This window comes from Lygodium microphyllum, chromosome 19 (genome assembly GCF_053477565.2).
Source record: "Lygodium microphyllum isolate KBCC chromosome 19, Lygodium_microphyllum_v1.1.10, whole genome shotgun sequence".
Taxonomy (NCBI): domain Eukaryota; kingdom Viridiplantae; phylum Streptophyta; class Polypodiopsida; order Schizaeales; family Lygodiaceae; genus Lygodium; species Lygodium microphyllum.
In genome coordinates, this window is record NC_141153.1 from 101050892 (window position 1) to 101071958 (window position 21067).

Here is a 21067-nt window from a genome sequence, read left to right on the forward strand (position 1 = left end):
AAAAATAAATCAACTGGTTAGAAATAAATCCTAACCTTAATTTATTACGAGTGCGCACTCTAAACTCATAAACGTTTATTAATTTAATATGCATTTTGCGGAATCACCCGCTATGGAATCACCCATGTACACACTAAATTAATGAAACGCCCGAAAAGGATAGGCGTCCCCATCAACTTCTCGCACAAAGAATCCTCTTTGTGTATGAGCCCCGGTCATCTAAGTTTACGGAATCCACCGTAAAACCTCACGGAATCCACCGTGGAATATGCCTCCTGGCATCAAATTATTATCAAGAACATACACTTCACCTTCATCTTTAGCTTCCATGGCTTCCTTTTCCTTTCTACCCTCTTTTCTGTCTTCCTCTCTCATCTTCTAGTCTTTGTTTCTCTTCATCCTTCTCTCCTCTCTCTTCAGCTCATTCTCCTCTCTCCTCTCAACTTCATTCATTACAAGTGGCTCCTTTTCTCATTTTCTCTTTCTCCCTTTTTAAATATCAAACCCTAGTTACTCATGTTATAAGTACAAGTACAACAAGAAGGACCAAAATTAGTATTAGCTTTTTGGAGCAAGCAGAAGCTATGGATGGACTCATATATATCTAAAGGTAAAATGGCTAACTTAGCAGGTCGTCACTCCTTTTCATGTAGATTTTAGGGGTTCTAGGCCAAGTTAGAGACTCAATAGTTAAAAAGGGGAAAAAATCTCAGTTATTTTTTGCTTCAACCCTCCTTCTCTCTCCTCTTGCAAGCTGCCATGGCTGCCAACCCCAAGAACTTACTCCAGCATGCCCCAAACCACCATCTAGCACTGGAATCTTTTCCTTGGCACCCTCATCTTGAGATCAAGTAGTGGAGTGGGGGGTTGCTCCTAGAGGCCTGCAGGGTAGCCATCGCAATTTTCGATGCATTTTGCGCTGGTTGACCCAACTCTCATGCTGCCCTCTTATAGCTCTGTGGCACTCTTGGCCAACCTAGGGCACTCCTTTAGCACTCTCTCCTTCTCCCTCTTGGCACTATTGGCCCTGGAACAAACCATGGAAGATTTGGACAGTTTGAGCAGCCATGGATTTTTCACATGAAGCTATCTCAACTATTGAAGCTTAGCCCAAGCCCTCCCACCTTTGAGAGCTCAGCCCCCAAAAGCTCCTTCAGCCACTCTTCTTGACCTCTTTTAACTAGATGGAAGACATGGAACTCAACATGCATAGAATTTTTGTGGTTAGCCATGAAAGCTCTCTTTGAAACTTCCCATCATTGAAGAATAAGGTTGGTACAAACTCGGAGCCCCCACCATCAGTGGAAGCATTAGAATGCTTCAAATATTCATCCATTGGAGTGCTCCAACCAATCGGGCTTGCTTGATGGTGCAATTGGCATCATGTTGGATCATGCTTCAAATATCTTCCCCAAACAGTGAAGAGCGGGCAATCGCTTTCAAGTAAATAGTGACCATCGAGTTCTCCAGTACTTCTTGACTCAGTCTACTTTGACTCCTAAGCAAAGGAGATGGGTAGTGACATTGCAAAACTATGATTTTGACATTTCTCACACTCGGGGAAAAGATAATATAGTGACCAATTCACTCTCTCGGATGTGGGTATGTAGAGTATCCTCCATTTCAGAATTGCACAGTGATTGGATTGGAGATCTTTAAGAAGCTTATTTGTTGGATGAGGACTTTAGCCACATCTTCTAGAAATTATAGCATGGGGTAATGGCCAAAAACTCCCAATATCAGCTCAAGCATGGCCTTATTTAGTCCCATGGTAAGATTGTCATCCCACATACTTCTCCTTTCACACACAAGATCATGGAAGAGATACATTATTGCCCCACTACTAGTCACTTGGGTGTTTTCAAAACATGTGACAAGATTTCCAAGAGCTTTCACTGGAAAGGATTATGGAGGGATGTCAAAGATTTTGTGAGACCAAATGTGTTCCATGCCAACAAAGCAAGGAAAGCACACTTAGGACCGTCGGCCTCTTGTAGCACCTCCCTATTCATGAAGGAAAATGGACATATATCATAATGGAATTTATCATGAGCTCCCTGTTCCAAGAAAGGATGGAATAATATATACATGGTAGTTGATCACCTCACCAAAGCTGCCCACTTTGTCCCCGCTAAGATACAATACATAGCCTCTTAGGTGGCCACTCTATTTATGGAATATGTCTTCAAGTTGCATGGCTTACCACAAGTCATAGTGCATGATCGGGATGCTAAGTTTTTGAGCAACTTTTGGCAAACAATTTTCACATCTATGGACACCAAGCTTGCTCCATTCACTGCATACCACCCCCAGACAGATGGCCAGTCTAAAAGAGTAAATAAATGGCTTGAGATGTACTTGTGGCACTTTTACCATGATGTAAAATACAATTGGGATATGTGGCTCCACTTGGCTTTTACCTATAATAACTCCACCCATTAGCATTGGGGTTTCCCCTTTTGATGCATTATACGGATATAAGGTTTCCCTCCCTACAGTCTTATCCCTACAGTTTTATTCAATGATAAGATCAACCCTCAAAGCAAAGCCGAGTTGGATCACATGCAAACCCTGCTTCAGCAATGCAAAGTGAATCTTCAAAAGGCAAACTTACATGAAACTCTATGCTTATGAGAAAAGCAGGCATTTGGAATTTCAAGAAGAGGAATCGGTCCTCTTAAAAGTGCCTAAGTCCCATTACTCCACTCTCAAAGAGGGCAGTAGTAATAAGCTAGCCCACTGCTTCTATGGCCCCTATCAGATCCTTAAGAGAGTTGGTGACTTGATCGATTCGAGCTTCCCCCTACCACCAAGATTCACAATGTGTTTCACATTAGCCAGTTGAAGCCCTTCATTGGCACCTCAATGGACTATATGGAAGAACTTTCCCCCATAGATGAAGAACGTGTCATTCAGTATATCCCTAAGGCAATCATTGGGCAACGAGATAAGCACTTAAGATCTTGATCCATCAAGGAGTATCTCATCAAATGGCAAGGCCTACCCATGGAAGAAGCCTCCTAGCACCCAGTCACTATTGTCAATGAATTTTCTTACTTCCAAGATGCCCAACGTGTTGAAGACTAGCCAGTTATGTCCTCGTTTGACTGCTCCATGCGCCTACAGACTACACACTATTTTAGAAAAAATTTGTACTTGCCCAAATCTTAGGCATGTGCTTCCTACATGGACTGAAAGTACGCGTCATAAGCTCCGTTTTGACATGCGGCACGCCCCATTTGGAGTAGCCTATCAAAAGTTATGACAATTTTACCTCAGCATGCCTATCATGGACAACATACTATCCCTAGTCCTTACCCATCCATTTTCATTGCAATGTGGCTCAAAGTAGTACTCTGCACCCCACTCCTCAATCTTATCTATCACTCTCCTCCAGTTGTCCTTATTTTTTAAAACAAAATCCTTCAAGGTGGAGATAGATTGTAATGAGCGGGATACATAGGAACTAGGGTTTAGACACCCAATCACACTCACGAGGGTATGTAAGGTGTAAGAGTCCCAATTTAGGGAAACCATTTATTATCAAGAACATACTCTTCACCTTCATTTCCAACTTCCATGGCTTCCTTCTTTGTTCTCCCCTTTTTTCTGTCTTCCTCTCTCATCTTCTAGTCTTTCTTTCTCTTCTTCTTTCTCTCCTTCTTTCTCTTCAGCTTATTCTCCTCTTAGCTTCATTCATTACGGCATGAAATTAACTTGATGGTCTTGATTGTGTGTGGCACCAAAGCATTGGTTAAGATGATTCTATGGGCAATAATAAGTGTGGGTCAAGTTGACTTGTATGAGTTGCTATAATTCAAACTATGTGTATGTGGTAGGTATTTACAACAACCTTGAAAAATGAAACTCTAGTTGGCTGGCGAAGTACCTCTCAAAACAGTGGTACTAGATGAATTGAAGCAAGTTTATCTAATGTAGCAAAAATTTATTTGCAATCTTTATTAATAGAAGTATTTTCCAATTTGAGGTGGCCAATTTGCTTTGCTTGCCCATAGAGGTAAATTAGAGGTGCATCCCACATAGGTTAATAGACCAATGCGGAGGAAAGAGAATAACATGGGTGCCACAACCTTGTGCAAGTCCACACTGAGGTGGAACCACTCTACTATAATCCCACAGACCTTGTGAGGAGAGAGAATAACACATTGAGATTAGAGACTCGATGGAGAGAGAATAGCCTTGCGAGGGGAGAGAACAACTTGCTCCTAATGCTCTTGTGCCAAGTATTGTGGTCTTTGGCCAATTTGCAAAACATCTCTATTTTCAATTGTACTGGCTCAACGGGCTAGAGTATAGATTTTTTTGGAATGAGAATTATAGTTACCCATCCACAGGCCATCAACTTGAAGCATGACAACTTCAGGAAGGTGAATTGACATGTGCCTGGCATGGCCTTAACATAAGGGGGCTTGGCTTTAAGGCTGGGTTCAGATAGGGTGGAAGGCACTGTGAAACCTTTCCGCCCCCCAATCACCTTCTTCCACATGGCCATGAATGTTCAGACTGGGTGGCAACATCAGCACGAACAACCTCCATGTCATGGCAATGTCCACATATTTTTCTTCCAATCCCCCCCACCCAATGTATCTCTTGTGTGAGATGCCCGATAGAAAAAATTATTTACCTTTGAAAAACGTTTTTTCTCAAATGTTTTAAAATGTTTCTTCTTAAACAATTTTTTCTAAATGTTTAATAACCATTATGCATCTTTCTTAAACAATTGCCTTAACTTTTAATAAAGATGGTCTCTTCTTAACATCTCTTTCTTAATGTCTTTTTCTAACATTTATCTTTTCAATGTACAATTGACTCTTCCTTTCAAGCACTATATAAACACATCTTTTCTATTGAGGGAGACTCCCAAGCTAACCAAAAAGTCCAACAATCTTCATCTTCATCTCAGCGTACCACTCCCAAATGTGAGGACTCCTTGGCCAAAATGGCCAAAACTGTTCGAGCACTTCTTGATCATTTCAAGGAGAACTCGCCTCACTTAGTAGAGAGGAAACACCTAGGTATCCTTGCACAACTCCAAGCCACCATGGCTAGATTTCTTGATCAAGCTAAATGAGTTAAAATGCCTTGTAATTTTTTGAATCTTTATTAAAGTGTGTTACTGATGGTAATTTATGCTTTTAATGTGTGTTATCAATAGTAATTGTTGCTCTTTATTTGTGCTATCAAGATGAATTTGTATTATCAAACTATTGCTATCAATTTGTGCTATCAAAATAATTTGTTAATAGATATTTCACAACATTGAAAAGCCAACATAAGGTGATAATTCACCTCATTAACATAAATGTGTACATGTAGGTGATAATGGCAATCTCCAAAAGAATGGCCTTATTTTGTGCATGGTTGTGCTTCTTGGCAATCATGGAGTTTTTTGCACCAAGCCACTACAAATATGGTTGCGTCTAATTTAATGTATAGGCAATTCAATAAATGTTAGGAAGATGATTAATCATATCAAGGGCCATGAGCATAGAAAGGCTTGGGCTTATCCCTATCCACAACATTTCCTTGAAGATTACTTGCTAGGTTCTTACTTAACAAGTATGTTCAAGCGCCAACTTTGGATCAATAGAGAGACTTTTCATTACTTGTGTGGCAATCTTGCTTAACGAATGGAAAAAAAAACTACAAATATGCATGCTACTCTAAGTATTAGTACACGTGTTTGTCTTGCTCTTCATAGATTAGCATTTGGCATTGCATTAGAGGTCCTAGTAGATTTGCATGGGTATGCAAAGAGCACTACTTGTGGCATGGCCATAGACTTTTGTAAGGCCATCCTCACATCGGACATAAGGGATACATACATTACGTGGCTATCTCAAGCTCAATTTGTGAAGTTAGCAAGGGAATTTGAGGCCTTGAGAGGTATCACTTATGTCATACGAATAGTTGGCAGCTCACATATTCCTATCATTGCCCCAAAGGAGAACCATGAGGATTATTTTAATTGTAAAGGGTTCCACTCAATTCTGTTGTCATTAACAGTTGCATCAAATTGTTATATACGGAACTATAATATAGGATCTGCTAGGTTGATCCATGACTCCTTAAACTTCATTAGAAGCAAGCTAGCTCAATTTGTGCTAAGGGTGAGTTGGGTAACTATTGTTTGGTAGGAAATTGTGCTTACCTAGCTCAATCATACATACTAGTGTCATTCAAAGGATACAAAGAAGGCTTATCACACATGAAATATCATTGAAATTTTACATACTCTAGTACAAGAATGTCAGTGGAGAGAGCTTATGGTATGTTAAAGGCAAGGTTTTGCATATTGTTGAAGAGATGTGACATGGATCCATATCATATGCCAGATCTCATAGTTGCTTTGTCTTATGTTACATAACATTTGTATATGGCATGGTGACTCTTTTGACATGGAATGGGTATGTGAGGTTGAGGCAAGCTTGCAATTTGGTAGCTCAATGGAAAAGGATCAAAGAACAACAGCAAACTCAATGGTTGAGATACAAGCAATTCATCTCATCCAAGCAGAAAGATGCAATGGAGCAAGTAGAAAGTGGCGATGAAGGTGGTGGTGGAGCTGTACCAAATGACTTTGGTTTCTGGAGTTGATCTTTGCAACAAAATTGCAAGATCAATGGAGCAACTAGAAAGAGGTGATGAAGGTGGTGGTGGAGCTGTACCAAATGACTTTGGTTTCTGGGGTTGATCTTCGCCACAACATTGCAAGACCAATGTATAGAGAATATGCAAGGAAAAAAGTACATCAAGTCTTTGGTGACAACATTTCAGAAACTCAGACATCATCATCTTCCACCTGAAAGAAAAAACATTGCTTCATGTATTTTTCCACTATGTTCTTTGGCAGTAGATGTACCCTCTCTTTTTAAATCAATGTTATGTTTAATCTTGCTTTTCAACCATGTTTATAATTTGAAATCTATCGTGGGACTTAATCTTAACATTTTAATTCTTCAAAAATTGCACACTTCTTCCAAATGAAAAATCTTGAATCTTTTGTTGCCATCGTGTGAACATAAGGGTAGCAAACAATTACAAAAAGTCTCTTTCGCCTACACCATATGAACTTAAGGCTAGTAGCACCAACGATACATTTAGATCTTATCCACTTGAAAATGCATTCTCGAACCATCAACTTCCGCCACCCTCATGTGAATCCAGCCTAAGGAGCCTTTAATACTTTATCAAATTTAGGCCAGAAAAGCAAATTGTCATAATAATGATGAGATAGATTTAAATTGGGAAAATGGGAGAGGCCAAAAAAGCAAAGATAGAAGATTTTCATCATGCATAGGTAGTGCCTAGAATCTCACAGATTAGAGAGAGAGAGAGAGAGAGAGAGAGAGAGAGAGAGAACCGGCTTACTTGATCAGACAAAGCGACTCCCCGCTGCCCCGCGCTTCCTTGTTAATGTATATCGATACAATTATGAGACCACAATGGCATCATGCAGGGACCTGGACTTCCTATGGACGGAGTACTACTTCAGGGACCCTTCCCAACCCCGCGACAATCGCAAGGTAATTCACTACGCTCAATCATCACATTGGCACACAGTCCCATTGTTGCATACAATGATTCACACCCAAGTTCTGCATCACCCGCAGATGTCCCCCGACTTCAGGCACAGGCAAACAAGACAGCCTCTATGGGTGGATGGGTTCGAGAGCAATCCCCCTCTATGTGTTCAAGAGCAATTGACCAGAAGGCATGCGGTGAAAGCGAAGGATCGGGAGTCACGCACCGTATGGACTGCACAGCACGACTCTCGTAAATTTTTGGAGGTCATAAAGGCTTGTGGCAGACACAAGGACCTGCGCCGTGGCAGCAGGATACATGCGGATGTTCTCAAGTCAGGGTTGCTTAAAAAGAACATTTACATTGGCACTGCCCTCCTCCATATGTATGCCAAGTGTGGTGCGCTTGCAAAAGCACAAGAGGTGTTTGATGAGCTTCCAGCACGGGATATTGTCTCTTGGAATGCCCTTATCGCTGGGTATGCCGAGCATGGACACAGTGATGAAGCTTTCAAATGCTTAGGACACATGCAAGACGAGGGCCTCTCACCAAATGCAGTCACTTTTATTTGCATTTTGAAAGCCTGTGGCACTGTAGAAGCAATTGAGAAGGGCAAAGAGATACATGCCGAGGTCCGCAGGCTGGGGCTTATGAAAAATCATGACAGTGTGCTAGGGAATGCATTGGTAACCATGTACGCTAGGTGTGGTGCACTTGCCAAAGCGCAAGAAGTGTTTGACGAGCTTCCAACACGGGATGTAGTCTCTTGGAATGCTCTAATTACTGGCTATGTTGAGCATGGACTTGGTGATGAAGCTTTGAAATGCTTTGGGCGCATGCGAGATGAGGGCCTCTCCCCAAATGCAGTCACTTTTATCTGCATTTTAAAAGCTTGTGGCAGCATAGGAGCAAAGGAGAAGGGCAAAGAGATACATGCTGAGGTCTGCAGGCTGGGATTAATGGAAAATCATGATATTGTGCTAGGCAATGCATTAGTGAGCATGTATGCTAAGTGTGGTGTGCTCACAAAAGCACAAGAAGTTTTTAATGAGCTTCCAGCACCGAATCTAGTCTCTTGGAATGCTCTAATAGCTGGGTATGCTGAGCATGGGCAGGGTAATGAAGCTTTGAAATGCTTTGGGCACATGCAAAACACAAGTCTCACCCCAAATACAATCACCTTTACTTGCATCTTGAAAGCCTGCGGCAGCATAGGAGCAACTGAGAAGGGTGAAGAGATACATGCGGAGGTCCATAGGCTGGGGCTAATGGAAACTCATGATATTGTGCTGGGCACTGCATTGGTGAGCATGTATGCTAAATGTGGTGCACTTGCAAAAGCGCAAGAAGTGTTTGATAAACTTTCAGCACGAGATATAGTCTCTTGGAATGCCCTAATCGCTGGGTACGTTGAGCATGAATATGGCAATGAAGCTTTGAAATGCTTTGGGTGCATGCAAGACGAGGGCCTCTCCCCAAATGCTGTCACCTTTACTTGCATTTTGAAAGCTTGTGGCAGCATAGGAGCAACCAAGAAGGGTGAAGAGATACATGCTGAGATCCGGAGGCTGGGGCTAATGGAAAATCATGATGTTGTTCTAGAAACTGCATTGGTAAGCATGTATGCCAAGTGTGGTGTGCTTGCAAAAGCAGAGGAAGTGTTCAATGAGCTTCCAACACGGGATGTAGTCTCTTGGAATGCCCTAATCTCTGGGTATGCTGAGCAAGGATATAGTGATAAAGCTTTGAAATGCTTTGGGCGCATGAAAGACAAGGGTGTTTCCCCTGATGCAGTCACCTTTACTTGCATTTTGAAAGCTTGTGGCAACATAGGATCAACTGAGAAGGGCGAAGAGATACATGCAGAGATTCACAGGCTGGGGCTAATGGAAACTCATGATATTGTGCTAGGCAATGGATTGGTGAGCATGTATGCTAAGTGTGGTGCACTCGCAAAAGCAGAAGAAGTGTTTGATAAGCTAGCAGCACCAAATGTTGTCTCTTGGAATGCCCTAATCTCTGGGTATGCTGACCTTGGCAATGCTGAAAGGGTTGTCAACTCATTCTGGAAAATGTTAGTAGAGCATGTAGAGCCAGACAGTGTCACATTTGTTATTATGCTTACTGCTTGCAGTCTTGCAGGGCGAGTGGAGGAGGGGCTTATGTACTTTGATACTATGAGTGCTGTGTATTGCATCATCCCGACAAAAGAGCACCACATTTGCATGGTTCATCTTCTCAGCCGTGCAGGGCAGTTTGACAAGGCAATAAGCATAATCTTAAAGGAACCGATTTTGGAAATGTGGATGGCTCTGTTGGGTGCTTGTAGAAAATGGGTAAACGTGGAGCGTGGGAGATGGGCCTTTGAACATGCAATACGCCTGGATGAAAAGTGTGCTGCAGCATATGTTTGCATGAGTAATATATACGCAGCTGCTGGCTTGCAGGAGGAAGCAGACAAGATTGAAGATTTGAGAAAGAGGAATGGAGCATCATATACAGAACGTTGTTGGTGGACTGATATAGATCATAATGTGCATTCATTTACTGTGGGGGATAAGAGCCATCCCCAGAGTGAACGTATCTATGCAAAGCTAAAAGGCATTGGTCAAGAACTTTTTACTAAAGGGTATTCCCCGCGATTGCATTGGGTGTCGCAAGCTATATCAGATGATGGAAATGAAAATGTGCTTTGCGGGCATAGTGAGAAGTTGGCTATAGCATGTGCTCTTATAAATACACCTGAAGGTACACCTATACGCGTTACAAAGAATCTGTGTGTTTGTGGTGACTGCCATTTTTCTATTTCACTCATTTCGAAGATGGAAAAACGCAAAATTCAGGTCAAAGATGTGAACTGTGTCCACATTTTGGAGGATGGAAAGTGCATTTGTGAGGAATACTGGTAATTGTCATGCCATTGAGCCCTCATTTACTTCAGTGTTGATGCTAGACTAAAGAGACAATCAAATTGGTTCAGAGAAATATGCAGATGGCACGATATAGAACCATTTATCTGAGGTTTGTGTGTTTCTGCCTTTCTGCATTTCAGTTTCATGGAAGTAGCAGTTTTCAGCTTTGCAGGTCTCCTTCCCCCACCATCGAGGCTGATTTACTTGGCAGTTTTCAGCTTTGCAGGTCTCCTGCCCCCACCGTCAAGACTAATTCACTTGGCAGGATAAAAGGGGAAAAGCTGCTGGACTTTTCGGTTTCATGGAAGTAGTAGTTTTCAGCTTTGCAGGTCTCGTGCCCCACCATCAAGGCTGATTTACTTGGCAGGATAAAATGGGAAAAGCTGCTGGACTACTTATCTGAAGCAGGATTTAACTGCACACAAGCAGCAACAAGGTGGTGATGACTTCAGGAGGCTGGCTAAAAAACTTGAAAAAAAGAGACAGATGGATCTTGACTACTCGTGCACTTGAGCTGGACCTCAGCCAACTGGTCAGGTAGAGAACCTGAATCTAGCAGAGAACCTCAGGTATCTTTATTACAGGAGGTTGAACAGTGGCAGAAAATGTAGCAAGGAGAATTTGTAAAGCTAGCAGCAAGAAGGAATCAGTAAAGCAAGAAGAAATAAGTAAAGCATGCGAAATATTGTTCTCTTTTGGAGAGCTTTTGTAAGTGCACTGACATTAAGTCATGAGAGGTTACTAAGAAGCATTTTAGTTGGCAGGGAGTTTCACCCATTCGTGATCAACTCCATAGGGAATGGCTCAATCAAACAAGCTGGTTGAGCCAGGCTTAGAAAAAATGGATGTTACTGACAAGGAATAGGGTCGTAAGAATGGATGATATCAGCAGTTGGCAGCACTGATTGGATGAATAAGGCATCCTTTATCCTTTTTTTGGTTGATTACGTGACCTTACTGTATAAATCATGACAATTGGAAGTTGTGTGGATAATCAAATATCCCTTGCTGGAGGGTCTGTTTACACAAGGTATCAAAGCCCCAGCTACTACAAGAAAATCATGTCATGGGCTTTTGCAATGTCTTGTCAATCATGGTAATAACAAGGGTTGATAATTTGGGGCTACCCTCTTAAAGAGGGGTTCGTTTGTGTCTTACTTTAAGCTATCTCTAGTATGAGTTGAGGAACTTGCATGAGGATGCTTGAGAATGTCATGGAGGATTTTGCTTTATTACTACTTGCTGGTCCTAGTCTTTTAGCCTTCTGTTTTTCTTGTATTCATGTAAAGCCCAGCAGTCCCTAGTCAGATTGTTTTGGTCATTATACCTTTCAGCAAGCTTGGGAGCACTTCATGGATCGGTCGTGTCTTATGGACTAATAAAACCTATCTAGGGTTATGATGCAGAAAGTAGTGAGCCAAGGAGCCTTGGGCAAAACACTTACACATGATTAAGTAGGATTGATTGTATCAATAATACAAAATTGGTTTGGGCAAATTGAAATTGATATTGCATTACTAGATGGGTGGACTCATAGGCATATTATACAAGGGACGGTGGAAGGTGGTGGTTGACATCATATATGATGTTTATTAGCTCATAGTAGCTGAACATTGAGTGCTCTCATTGAAGTGGTTACAGTCATTGCTTTTCTTGCCAAGCATGCAATATTTTGCTTGTGTTTGATTTCTTTGGATTTAGTTTTACAAGATGCTAAGTTTGTTATGGATAATTCTTACTTCATTACTACTTTCCAAACCTTATCTTTTACTCTTTTATTTCCTATGTTGGTAATGGCCACTCATTCCTTAGGTCTCCAGACTTCTTGCTCGTATAGATTTTCTTGGAATATGGTTTTGTATGTTCAGAGTTTGATGGGTCTTTTAGCCTTTCATTTTCCATATATCAGTTAATGCCAATGTGCCTAGATTAGAATTTAGATCATGGTATAGTGAGTTTGGGAGGAGTTTGGATTGTCTATGATGTGTGAAGTGATAAAATGCTAACTTATATACGTGAGTTTATAGAATGTAGTGAGCTTAGTTGCTTGAGAAAAACCTTAACCATGGTTAATTAGGATTAATGGTATCTTGATGAACAATAGACCACCTTAAATATGATTAAGTAGGATTAATGGTATCTTGATGACCAATGGACCATTAATTTGGCCAAAGAGGGATTGATCTTGTATTACTAGATAGGTGAATTGTAGGCACATTAAGGACTCCAAGGTGAAAAGTAGTGGTCACATATGATACATTTTATAGTGAATTGTAGGTATAACATAGTACCAGCACGCGCGTGCACACACACACACCCACCTAGTTGCACTTGTACATTGTACAGGACTCGTACGATACAGTATGGTACGTATTCGTATGGTTTCATACAAAAAAATGGGCCTTTTTTGGCTACTATGTTTGCCACATCTCACCGTGTTTTGCTTGCGTGTGTCTTCCTTGTTGAGAAACGATAGACACTATTTTTTGATAAGTTAATGAAGCTACATTGCAAAAGAAGATTGAATCACATACATGACTAGGATTTTCTTGTGGTGGGTGGCATGAAGAAACACAAGAAGAACTAGAGAATGAAGACTGCCAAGCACGTTTGGGTTATACATATTTGAAACCAAACAAAGGCCAATATTAAAATATCAAGGTTTCAAGTGGGTGAGGATGACTTCACACTAGCACAACTCAAAGCATGACAAGGTGAGATCACCAAGATGAAGGTAGCTAGAAAAGAGGGCAAATGAGCAATGTATTAAGATAACAAAGCCATCGTAGAAGAGTCTAAAGAGCATAAGCATTAGGCTACTTTAGCATCGTTAATTTATATAGTAACTCTTGTACCATTAGTAGTTCATTTCATTCATGCCAATGGCACCTTGAAGCGGATTATATATTAATGTTGAGTCTATCGTTCTATCCTTGAAGCGCCTTTGAGATGTCTTAGAGGACATCTATATCACTTTTTTTTGCACACAAGATCATATATTTTCTCTTACCATGGACCTTTTAAATATGAAAATAGATACATCTCAAGCAATACATGGCTTATGGGATGCATCACTCTCTCATCCTTTCACACATAGTGTAATGAAAACCTTGTTAGCAGTCATGTTTGTCATGCCTTGTCATCTCCTGCCTATGAGCCTCAGTCTGAGTCAGACGAGGACTTTAGGAGCTCTGACTTGTCTATAACTTGTTTTGACAGAGGAGGTAGCTCATTCTAGAGCACTCAGTTTATTGCATTTCAGTGCATTTTCTCCTCTAGTCGGGATTTTATGTGCATTTCCCGGGGCAGTTTCTGCATTCTTTAGCCTGCCTCACCTGCCGGACATTGTCCACCCTTTCCGGGATTTTTCTGAGCATTCCTGGCATTTTTACCAGCATTAAATGCTGATCGATCAGCATTAAATACTGGTCGGACATATTTATGGCCTCAAATTTCAGGTCGGCCAGTTTTTGGGTTTTTTGGCTATTTATAGCCATTTCCCACTTGGCAGTCAGTTGTATTATCATCTTCCCTCCTTCTTTGGCAGGTGCACACTCCGACTCCGTCATCTTCCTCCGTCTTCGGTGCTGCCGTCATCATCAGCCTGATCTGGTGCCCTCACTGACGCTTGGGGCTGCGTGCAGGGGCTGATCAGTCCACAGTTTTGTATTCAGCATTCATTACAGTCAGTGCAGATTTTCTTCCTTCATTTTTTGTTGTCTCTCTCTCCTTCTCTGTGTTCGTGTTCTTCTTCCGTTGCGCACTCTCACATGGTATCATCGCCTGACTGAGAGCACGGAGGACCTAACCTTGTGGAGAGATACCTCACCCCTCTTCTGTTGCTGTCGCCTCATCTCCAACTGCCCAGGCGGCCCCTCCAGGTGGCCATTCTTCTTGTGTTTACTGCAGACGACTCCTCCAGAGGCTGCCACATCATCAAACGACCCCTCCTGCTTGCGTTTACCATTAGGCGGCCCCTCCTTCAGCTGGGCGACACATCATCAGGCTGCGTTTTGCAGATCTGGTGGTCGTTTCCACTCCTGGTGGTTCATCTCCTACTGGCGACCCACTCCTAGGCTGCGTTTTGGTGCTTTTGGCTTCTGTTCTGGTGATCTTCATCAGATACCCTTGCGTTTTGCAGATCCAGGTGTTTGTAGGCTATCACAGCCTGTGTCTTGGTGGTTGGTGACCATACTGCTAGTCATACTTCGGCTTCGGCACAATTTTCTTTGGTGTTTGGTGTTTTGCAGATTGGAAGATGTCTTTTCATCAGTTTACGGGCTTTGATGACTCAGATGACGAGCTTTTGTCTCGACACTCATCTGAACGGAGGCGTGATTTCTATCACGAGGACCGTCGTCCGGAGTCTATTCCTCTCTCCCATCCCCCTTCTATTCATGTATCTCGGCAATCCCCTTCCAATGGGCCGAAGATGCAGCCTTTGGTACCCCCTGTACAGGTACCCGTACTTCCTCAGCTGCCCAAAGAGGACCGGTTGGATGGCTCCAACTTTTCTCTATGGTCTTGCAAGGTGGAGTGTATCTTGGACTCCTTCGATCTTTGGGAGCTTGTTTCTGTTCCTATTCCTCGGCCTAAGGTGGATCCCGCAGATGGGACATCTATGGATCGTGCAGCCTTATGGGATCGTCTTAATTCTAGAGCCAGATCTTTCCTCTTTCTGAGTTTGCAGGATTCTGTCCTTGTTCATGTTCACAGGTTGAAGACTGCAGCAGATGTGTGGAGAAAGCTCGCGTCTCTCTATCAACAGAAGACGTTTGCCCACCGGATATCTCTCGAAAAGAAGTTGTGGATGCTCGCTATTGATGATAGTCCTTCCATGAAGGACCACATCAACAGATTACAGGATATGAGGGATGAGCTTGCATCCCTCGGTCGGATGATATCTTCTGAAGACATGGCTATGATTCTTTTGACTCAGCTACCATCGCTTCGATTTGATGTCTTCTACACCAGCCTACTTACATCGAGGACCCGTGAGAAGCTTCTATGGGAGGAGCTATCCCCGCTTGTCTTGGAGCATGACGAGCGACTTAGAGAGGTCAGTGCTAGTGGATCCGACTCCACTAGAGCCTTTGTTGCAGGTTCGGGAGGACAGAAGAAGAAGAAGACGAAGTCAACGGCTAAGAAGAAGGACAGTTCTTCAGGCTCTGACTCAAATTCAAAGAGCCCGAAGTGCCCACACTGTGGGAAAGGGACACATCCCGATGAGAAATGCTGAAAGAAGTACCCTCACCTTCGTCCGGGAGCAAAGGGTGGATCTACATCGGAGCCTTCTTCTACCTCTACACCCGCTGTTACCCATGAGTCAGTGTTCCTTCATATCCATGCTTTGGAGGAGGATCCTTCTTCCGTGGTTGCAGTGTCTTTTGCGCAGCCTTGGTTAGTGGACAGTGGTGCTTCGAGTCATATGACTCCCCGAGGTTATTTGTTACAGGATCTCCGTCCATCAGAGGGTTCAGTCGCTGTTGGTGACATTTTATCGGTGCCTCTTAGTGGTTTTGGCACATTGCCTTTGTTTATCGACCGACCTTCGAGCTCCTTTTCACAGGCCCTACATGTTCCGGATTTGGGCCTTCCCCTCCTCTCAGTTTATGGCCTTACGAGGCTTGGCACACGAGTGATCTTCACCGAGCATGCCGTTGTTATTGAGGATTCTCTTACAGGAGCTGTCTTATCTACAGGTTGGCAGGAGAGCGGGCTTTACAGGCTCCATTCCCCTTCTTTGATGCAGGGTCCTCCGAGGCATTCTATTGCTACACCCGTTCCCACTTGTGCACCTTCTATTCCACAGGTTCCTTCCCATCCCCCACCCTCTCCTCTGGTGGTTCCCTCGTACCTCCCATCCCTTTCAGAGGGGGACGATCTTAGTGATGCGGCTGTGGATTCTCTGGCCCCTCGTGTTTTAGAGGGGGCTTCCCAGGATCACGAGGAGTTTCTTCATCGGCATTCTTCATCGACGGACTTCATCGACCTTGGCATTCCTCTTGCCACCCCAGGATCCCTTTTTCCCTTGGCCTTCCGCCACATCCAGGATCTAAGAGGGGGTGTTAGCAGTCATGTTTGTCATGCCTTGTCATCTCCTGCCTGTGAGCCTCAGTCTGAGTCAGACGAGGACTTTAGGAGCTCTGACTTATCTATCACTTATTTTGACGGAGGAGGTAGCTCATTCTAGAGCACTCAGTTTATTGCATTTCAGTGCATTTTCTCCTCTAGTCGGGATTTTATGTGCATTTCTCGGGGCAGTTTTCGCATTCTTTAGCCTGCCTCACCTGTCGGACATTGTCCACCCTTTCCGGGATTTTTCTGAGCATTCTTGGCATTTTTACCAGCATTAAATGTTGGTCGATCAGCATTAAATGCTGGTCGGACATATTTATGGCCTCAAATTTTAGGTCGGCCAGTTTTTGGGGTTTTTGGCTATTTATAGCCATTTCCCACTTGGCAGTCAGTTGTATTATCATCTTCCCTCCTTCTTTGGCAGGTGCACACTCCGACTCCGTCATCTTCCTCCGTCTTCGGTGCTGCCGTCATCATCAGCCTGATCCGGTGCCCTCACTGACGCTTCGGGCTGCGTGCAGGGGCTGATCAGTCCACAGTTTTGTATTCAGTATTCATTACAGTCAGTGCAGATTTTCTTCCTTCATTTTTTGCTGTCTCTCTCTCCTCCTCTGTGTTCGTGTTCTTCTTCCGTTGCGCACTCTCACAAACCCAAATTCCTCAACATCTCCCCTTTATGCTCAAATGTATCTCATCTAAGAGAGAAATAAATGGAGATTTTGGTTTGCACGGTTGGATGAAAAAATACCACATTGTAAGATGAACAATAGGTGATTAGAGGATAGGATGCATGGCATGTATTTGAAACTGGTCTAAAGTACCTCCATCATTTTCTTTCTCAATGAAAATTTTGGATTGATGCTTGTTGTGCCAACATTCATTCTCAATATGACTAATCCTTCCACATGACTTGCGTTTTTTCCTTTTACTTGCATTGGAGTGTAATATGTCCTTGGTGTCCACAATGATTACATTTTAAGAACCTTGGAGGCATTTTTGGTGTATAAATCTATATGCTTTGAGCTTACAGAAACTTGTAAGCTTCTATAATCTTCTTTAGCTTCTTTAAATAAGAAGTTAATGATCCCTTCAATAGCAAGGGAAGGAAGATTTCTTAAAATAATAGTGATGATATTGAATTCCAGATCGTGAATGTAGGTGGAAGCATCGAAAGGTGGTCAATTTTTATACATTTTCAAGTAGAAATGTCAAAATGTACCTTTGGGATTATTTTCAAATTTAAGAATGATTTATATGCAATCATCCAAAGTTTAAAACAATCTTAAGAACATTCAAGAATAATTTCAAGAATTGGTTTTTGGGAGGATCCACTTTTAGTGGTCTTCCTTCATGCCATCTCTCTCTCTCTCTCTCTCTCTCTCTCTCTCTCTCTCTCTCTCTCTCTCTCTCTCTCTCTCTCTCTCTCTCTCTCTCTCTCTCTCTCTCTCTCTCTCTCTCTCTCTCTCTCTCTCTCTCTCTCTCTCTCTCTCTCTCTCTCTCTCTATGTGCTAGTAGCCTAGGGAAATCCAATGTAGCATTTTGTTCTACATTGTAGCTTAGCCCCATGAATCTACATTGTACTATCAATGTGCTGAAGTACTCTACAACCAAACACGATTTGTTCATTGATCTCGAAGTTATCATCATCATGTTGGCATTTTCCATTACACATGCAATATTTTTATATTTGCAAAATATTTTCCTAATTCAAATTAAACTATCAACTATTTTCCTAATTCAAAGATATATCCCATTTTAAATAATTGCAAATTGCTTAATCTATATAAAGTAGATTTTATAGACATTATTAAACGATTTCCTTTTTGAGATCTTTTTCAATCCTTTACATTGGAGCTGTTATAGAAAAAAGTTTTTGGATTAGAAAGGGAAGAAAGAAATGGTATCCAATAGTCAACATTTTACCCATGCTACTCCCTATGTGAAACGTGTCTTCACTGAAGCCAAAGGACATAATACAAGTATTGGGAAGTTTGGTGGTTGTGGTATTATTAGAGTGTTTATGCTACAATGGGGATATCAATATCACACTCTTTATTTTGCTTATTGGGTGGGTGGTGAGAAAGAATATGTAGAATTCACATTTATACAAATTATATCTAGATCAACATAATCATGGCTTGTTAATAAGAGTACGTAGGTTGCACCATGTCTTGTATTTGTTCTATTGTTGTGGTTTCAAGTTATGTATGATAATTAGTGGGTGTGTTTGAAGTAGGAAAGTAGACCCCCATTAATAAGAATCTAGAACCAAAATCTCAAATGACTCTACAAAATCAAAGTTAAATGTAATTGCAGGCTTAAGAATTGAGGTTACGCCCACATATGTGGCCTTTAGACCCACTATAGAATTGGGACACGAAGTGACACGAACAAAGTCTACTCTAAAGGAAAGTGAAGCAAGAAAACCTTACCCAACAACAAAACAAAATGATGAAGAGTCAAAGCTAGATGTTGTGGCACAACATGATGTCGACACAATAGAGCGCATGATTACTGTAGAAGATGTCAAGAAAACTCCAAATTCTCATGTCTTCTTAAGAAATATCCTTAAGGCATCAAAGAAGTAGATATTGACTGCAAATGGGATGCCTTGGTTATGCCTAAATTCTTTCAAGGCATAACATCTAGTTTAGCCAATGCTAACTACTACTCCATCTCTTATGGAAGGTGAACCTAGTAAGAAGGTAAAAGGGGTATGAAATGAGTCAAAGCATCCACCAAAAAAGAATGCAGTTGAGGATAAGAGATGGTTGTTGCATGGCATCTTCATTTATTGAATTGACAGTGCTTTAGTGCAAAGCCTTCATGCCCAATCATAACATCATTTCTTTCCAAGTGTAGTACTGCACGAAGAACAAGGCCTTTGGCTTCAGATCATGAACAATCCTAAGAGAGGCAACAACTCCATAATGTGAGTAATTGGTTTAGGGTTGTTGCATTAGTTAATAAAAACCTTTAACTTGGTTGTTGCCTTTCTTCTAGTCAAATTTTAAATGGTTTATGTAAACTTACAGATTAATCGACAATGCATGATAGTGTAGATGGTGCTGACATGGGGGCAAGCAAACCCTCATCATCAACAATTCATGAAGAGCCTTTCAAAGAAGAGCAACCACCTCCCAAAAAAAGTATTATTCTAGATTTTGTTGACATCACCCATCCCCATAAAACCTATATTTGCAAGACATTGTAAAAGAGAATTTTCACACTTATACCGGTGTTGTGTTTCTTGTCATTCTAAATGTAATTGGCACTTCTCCTTTTTTCTCGCTTTTTTGAGTTTGAGCTTTGAATGTGCATCAAATATATATGTGTCATTCAAATTTTGTGACTTTTACATTGTGCATGCCTTTTAGAGAAAGTCCAGAAACCCAAAGGGAAAATGTACATGCCACCTAAACAGATTCATGTAATGAGGGATCTACCGAAATATGAGAACCTAGAATTGTTTAGGCCTTTTGATAATCCAAGGGAGGCGAGTCTAATATTTGACATGAATGGTGTTGTGTCTTCCCTAGGTTAGGAGACCCAAAAATGATCTCCTCTAGATCTTTATGTCAATGACTTTGATAAAATAGAGAAAGACCCAAACAGGACCATATGGTTTCCTGAAGATCTTGTAAGTTTCATTACTTGGATTTTAGGGTGGGCAGATGTCTTCATTTGGAGCTTAGTGATGTCTTGCAAGGTCAGGTCTCAAATACAGTTATTGTTTCCCAATATCCCCCAATTCTTTAGGGGGTGGGCTAGATAGGAATTGTGTGAGGTGGTTGATTTCACATTTGATGGAACAAACAAATTTTCTTCTAGAGTTTGCACTCCTTCCATGAATGGTTTTCTCGATATAGAGATAAAAATACTGTCCTTGTAGATGATAGTACAAATCATTCTTCATGTGATCCATACACATCCTAGCAAGTACTTGATGAAAGAACTCAAGGAATGGTTGCAAGGCTATTTCAACACTAAAGTTCAAATGGAATTTGCTAGAGGCTTTCCCAATGTAACTCAATTGAGAAATGATTAGTATGTGTCAATAAGATGCCAGAATGGGGTAGTAGAATGCCTTGTAGTTAGTGGCTTAGCCATTTGTAATACTCATTCAAGAGGCCAAACACATATGTACATAACTAACCTGCATTTTTTATGGTTGTGCCTTAAATTTCCTATCTCTTCAAGATGATAATTTAGTGCACAACTACTAATGATAGGCTTATAAATAGCCTATGAAATAGAAGTTTATGGTATTCACTTGCATCAAATATGCAAATTTGAAGTGTTGTCTTTACTTAAACATGAAATTATATTGTAGTCGCTTAAAGTTTTGTATTTTACTATGTTAGTTGGACAAATAGCAACTTTGCAAGAAATATAATGGCACATGCTAGTTACTTAGTGGGTAACATTAAATATCGGTGCTTCTAACAATCCATGAAAGGTACTTTATAAGTTAAACAATAGGTTCTTTGCAAGCTATTTGACTAGTTAATTACTATGAAAGGTACATGGAA

At 41.6% G+C, this 21067-nt stretch overlaps 1 protein-coding gene across 2 annotated transcripts; it reads left to right on the top strand.

Moving 5' to 3' along the window:
- The first annotated feature begins 7329 nt into the window (after positions 1 to 7329).
- LOC148020209 (pentatricopeptide repeat-containing protein At2g27610-like) lies at positions 7330 to 12181 on the top strand. 2 transcript variants are annotated; one of them, XR_015694938.1, is made up of 3 exons: positions 7330 to 7547; positions 7635 to 10566; positions 10676 to 12181. XR_015694938.1 is itself a non-coding variant. In XM_087700523.1 (2 exons), the coding sequence occupies exons 1-2, from the start codon at positions 7467 to 7469 to the stop codon at positions 10452 to 10454; spliced, it is 2901 nt and encodes a 966-aa protein (XP_087556649.1). In that variant the 5' UTR covers positions 7334 to 7466; the 3' UTR covers positions 10455 to 12179. The 2 variants fall into 2 exon arrangements, 1 of the variants encoding a protein (XP_087556649.1); XM_087700523.1 differs by having other exon boundaries at positions 7334 to 7547; positions 7635 to 12179.
- The last annotated feature ends 8886 nt before the right edge of the window (positions 12182 to 21067 follow it).